Here is a 3,807-nt window from a genome sequence, read left to right on the forward strand (position 1 = left end):
CCACATGCTACAGGTGGTTATCTGCTCCACCATTACCTCTGTGGGCTGTAGGGGGACAGCCTGCCTCACCATGGTCTTCACCACAGGCTGCAGGGAAGTCTGTGCTTTGGCACCTCCTGCCCATCCTTGTTCACTGACCTTGATGCCTGTAGAGTTGTTTCTCTCACATGTTCTCAATCCTCTCTCCTCTGGTTACTGTTTGGCCACAGTCATGTTGTCTCTGTCCCTCTCCCCCAGCCTTCTTAAATATGTTATTACAGGGGTGCTACCACTGTCAATGATGGACTCAGCTGTGGCCAGAGGCGGGTCCAACTCAGAGGCGGCTGGCATTGGCTCTGTCAGACATAGGGGAAGCTTCTAGCAGCTTAGCAGCTTCTCACAGAAGCCACCCTTGTAGCTCTCCAGCTACCAAAACCTTGCCATGCAAACCCAATCACTTTATTAACAAACCCCCCACTTTGCTAAGTGAAAGAAATACAGAAAGCTCATCTACTTGCTTTCAGTGAAGTTTGAATTTCTGGTATGTGGGCCACTGTGTGAAGCTGCGTGAACACTGGTGTTGGAAGTACTCTAGAAGAACTGGCTGAGAAGAGCACTGAGTACCAATGCAGTGTGCTGATGGTAGTGCTTTATTTCTGGCACTGTGCAGAGAAATGCTGGTATTTACGGAAAGCACTTGTGGGTCTGTGGCAAATGAAGTGACTGTTGTTACTTTACTTTGGTGTTCCCTTTTTTCCAATTATTCCTTCAAAGTGATGCTGCACATGTTATATTCAGAAATCTTACCATTTCTGGACTGAAAATAAGTCTGGTTTTTAGAGCGTGCAATATTGCACTGTTGACTTCTAGAGCAGAAGTAGTTTTTGATGAGTTTGTTCAGCCTGTAGAAAACTACACATTTTAAAAATCTTTTTTGGTATGAACATAAAGATATCGTTTTAAAAAGTGGCAAAATAATATTATAATAACAAGATGTGTAATACAACTGATCTAGATTAATTAGAGTATGTGAAATCATGCCTGTAATTTCATTAATGGTCAAGACGTATCCTTTCTTCAGTATCTTTCATGTAAATCAAATTAATAAGATTAAAATTAAATTTGAAAGTTTTTAGTGAAAGCCTTTAAATGGTTAGTTATGTGGATAGAATGTCATTAAAATCACATTAAGGATCAGTTATTCCCACAGTAAGAATTAGCAGTAGACTTTTATTTGCACTTTTAAGTTTAGCTTTCTGTAGAGCTTCCCACCCAACTTTTATTTTTAGCAAACTCAGCAGTTAAGGTTGTGAACTACTGTTATGATGTATTTTAATAAAGTCTAGTTTGGAGACTCCTTATTAACATAAAAGGTGAAGAAAGGTCCATCTTTAATGAAAGTGTTTGACCCGTGGTATTGTTTCAGTTTACGTTCAGCTGTGTTAGGTATTTAAAAAAATCTTGCTCATACAACCAGTGCAAGAAAACATTCTACTGCTGTGTGCTAATAGATGTGTTTAATAGAATACTAAAAATGAAACTAAAACTGTAACCTTTTCCATTCCTCCATTCTTGATTTATTTAACTCTGATTTGATTTCCAGAACTTACTAATAGAGTTTTCATTATGAGAGTTCTTCTCTGCTCTTACGGAGAAGCCTAATACCATATGTTTTAAGCCCAATATGCTAATGCAGAGTTTATCCCCCATGCAGACATTAGTGTCTTACTGAGTGTTACGTGGATGATCTGCATGCTGTTCCTCTGCGTTCAGAGAATTTGCATGGTATGAAAACGTTACCTTTTTAAAGCAGCAGTCTGAAGTTAGTCACCCACTATCTAGCTAAATAAAGCACCAAAACTGGTTCATGATATTAAATTATACAGTTAAGGTAATATTTTAATTCTTGGTAAAATCTTTTCTGAAACACAGGACTAACTATAAGCTTTTCAGGATATGGTTGACTCAGCCTGGTGGTTTGCAGGCTGTCCCTCCACTTGCTCAGAAAATATTTATGTAAGTTAAAACAGCCTGAAGATTTGGCCTGTGACAGTTCTTTCAGTCCTTGTGATGTATCAAGTTCACCCTAAAGTAAAATGTGGCATGAAATATTAGTTATTTAGAACATTTGAATGGAAGTTAATGTCCGTTTTAGCAGTCTTTCTGAGAATGTTGAAATACTGGCATTTAAAAAAATTTATAAAGGCCTGTGATTAGTCATATCAATTGAAAAACATTGAGTCTGAAAACCTGAAACAAACGTAAGTTTCAGATCAGTCTCCCTCTTCTTCCTCCCTCCTACTTGCTAGTGACTGCGGCTGCATATATTGTAGTGTTATTTTAACTTTCTATATACAGGTATAATTGAAGCTCTGCATGCAGGTAACCTTGGGCCAGTTTTCAGGTTGTGTTTGCATTCTTACACCCCCTAGCACTGTTTCTGTGCCTACATAGTTTGGTCAGAAATAGAGCAACAGGAGTCATTTGTACAGTCCCTAACACCAGTTTTTCTTTCAACAGTGCGTTTATGTTCGGATCGACTGAGTCTCATCAAGGACTGTCTTGCTCAGATGTCAACAAACTATAAACAGTCTGCTAAGCTCCTGGGACTTGCAAATTTGCTAAGGGTTGCAGGTAAGCTGTGTTAATAAGACATAGAATGGCAATGCAGCGTGCATTTGTGTTATGCTTTCATTTCAGTTGATCATTAGAAAGTGTGTTCAAAGGTATCACTAAAAAGTCATCTGGAAGAGCAATCATTCAGGAGGAATAAAACATTTTACGTGAATGAAATAATTTATTGATGAAACAGCTGATACTGTCAATAATGCCTAAAATAAGAACAGCCTTGCCTAATCTGGATTTTTAAGTAAAAGCTCATTTCAGATTGGAGGAGTTGTGGCTGAGAATATTTTGTCTTACAGTTAATTGGTAATACTAAAATTCCAGTAAATCTTATTATCTCTGTCAAATAAGGTAGTTTGACTTAATAATAGTTCCATTTAAGTTGGAGGAGTGGTAAAGTCATCTGTAATGCATAAACTTAGCTGTTACATGAAACAGACAAAAGCCTATCTCCTTTGTACACAAAAAAGAATGCGTTGAGTATTTGTATGAAGAGCTGAACATCTTCAAGGATTGAATCTTAAGGATATAAGTTGGTTGGGTTTTGTTTTTGGTTTTGATAGCCGTTTTAAAGTTTCTGGCTCGACCTTTCGATTTTTGAAAAAAATGTTTCATCAATGCAACTGCAAATACAATACTGCTGTATTTTTATGATGTAGAAATAGAATGTAGAAATAAATATAAATTCATATTTCATGTAGTGTGGTATATAAAATCAAGGAGTTATGACTTTGTCACTGATGCATGCCTGGCTAATTCCTCTTATCTATTTGTTAATTCATTTAAGAATTTTTTCATACGTTTTCAGGAAGCTTAGTATTGACAGTTTTGGCATGGTATTATACATAGGGAGTGAGATACTCCAGGGGGTTGGGTGAGGTTATGAACAGAGTTACAGAAGTTAGGTTGTTGACCTCCTGAGATGTCTAGGTCCTAAGGGAAGGAATCACTGGAAGTGTTGTGACTCTGGTAAGCTCAGCGCTCCTGTTACGTAGCGCTGCTATATGAAAGAAGAGGGGAGGGCATGGTACCATGTTAGGTAGCTACATTCATTTTACAAATTTGTTCATTTTGCATGTAATCTCTTGTTCTGTATTAAAAATAGAATAACAGTGATAACTTCTCTTTTCTTAGTTTGCAATATTTCTGAAAAAATTATCTCCATATTGGTTCGTAAGACAAGATTGCTGTACAGCTCTTTCC

General features: G+C 37.4%; 1 protein-coding gene across 1 annotated transcript in view; it reads left to right on the forward strand.

The window, feature by feature from the left end:
• Positions 1 to 3,807, forward strand: part of NBAS (neuroblastoma amplified sequence) — a gene marked incomplete at both ends in the record, with an annotated part of 71,699 nt that overhangs the window by 58,066 nt on the left and 9,826 nt on the right. Inside the window, one exon of the mRNA XM_010132883.1 lies at positions 2,500 to 2,613. Within this exon, the coding sequence (XP_010131185.1) occupies positions 2,500 to 2,613 (114 nt within the window). The remainder of the gene's footprint in view (positions 1 to 2,499; positions 2,614 to 3,807) is intronic.

Source organism: Buceros rhinoceros, unplaced genomic scaffold, assembly GCF_000710305.1.
Source record: "Buceros rhinoceros silvestris isolate BGI_N320 unplaced genomic scaffold, ASM71030v1 scaffold13213, whole genome shotgun sequence".
Taxonomy (NCBI): domain Eukaryota; kingdom Metazoa; phylum Chordata; class Aves; order Bucerotiformes; family Bucerotidae; genus Buceros; species Buceros rhinoceros.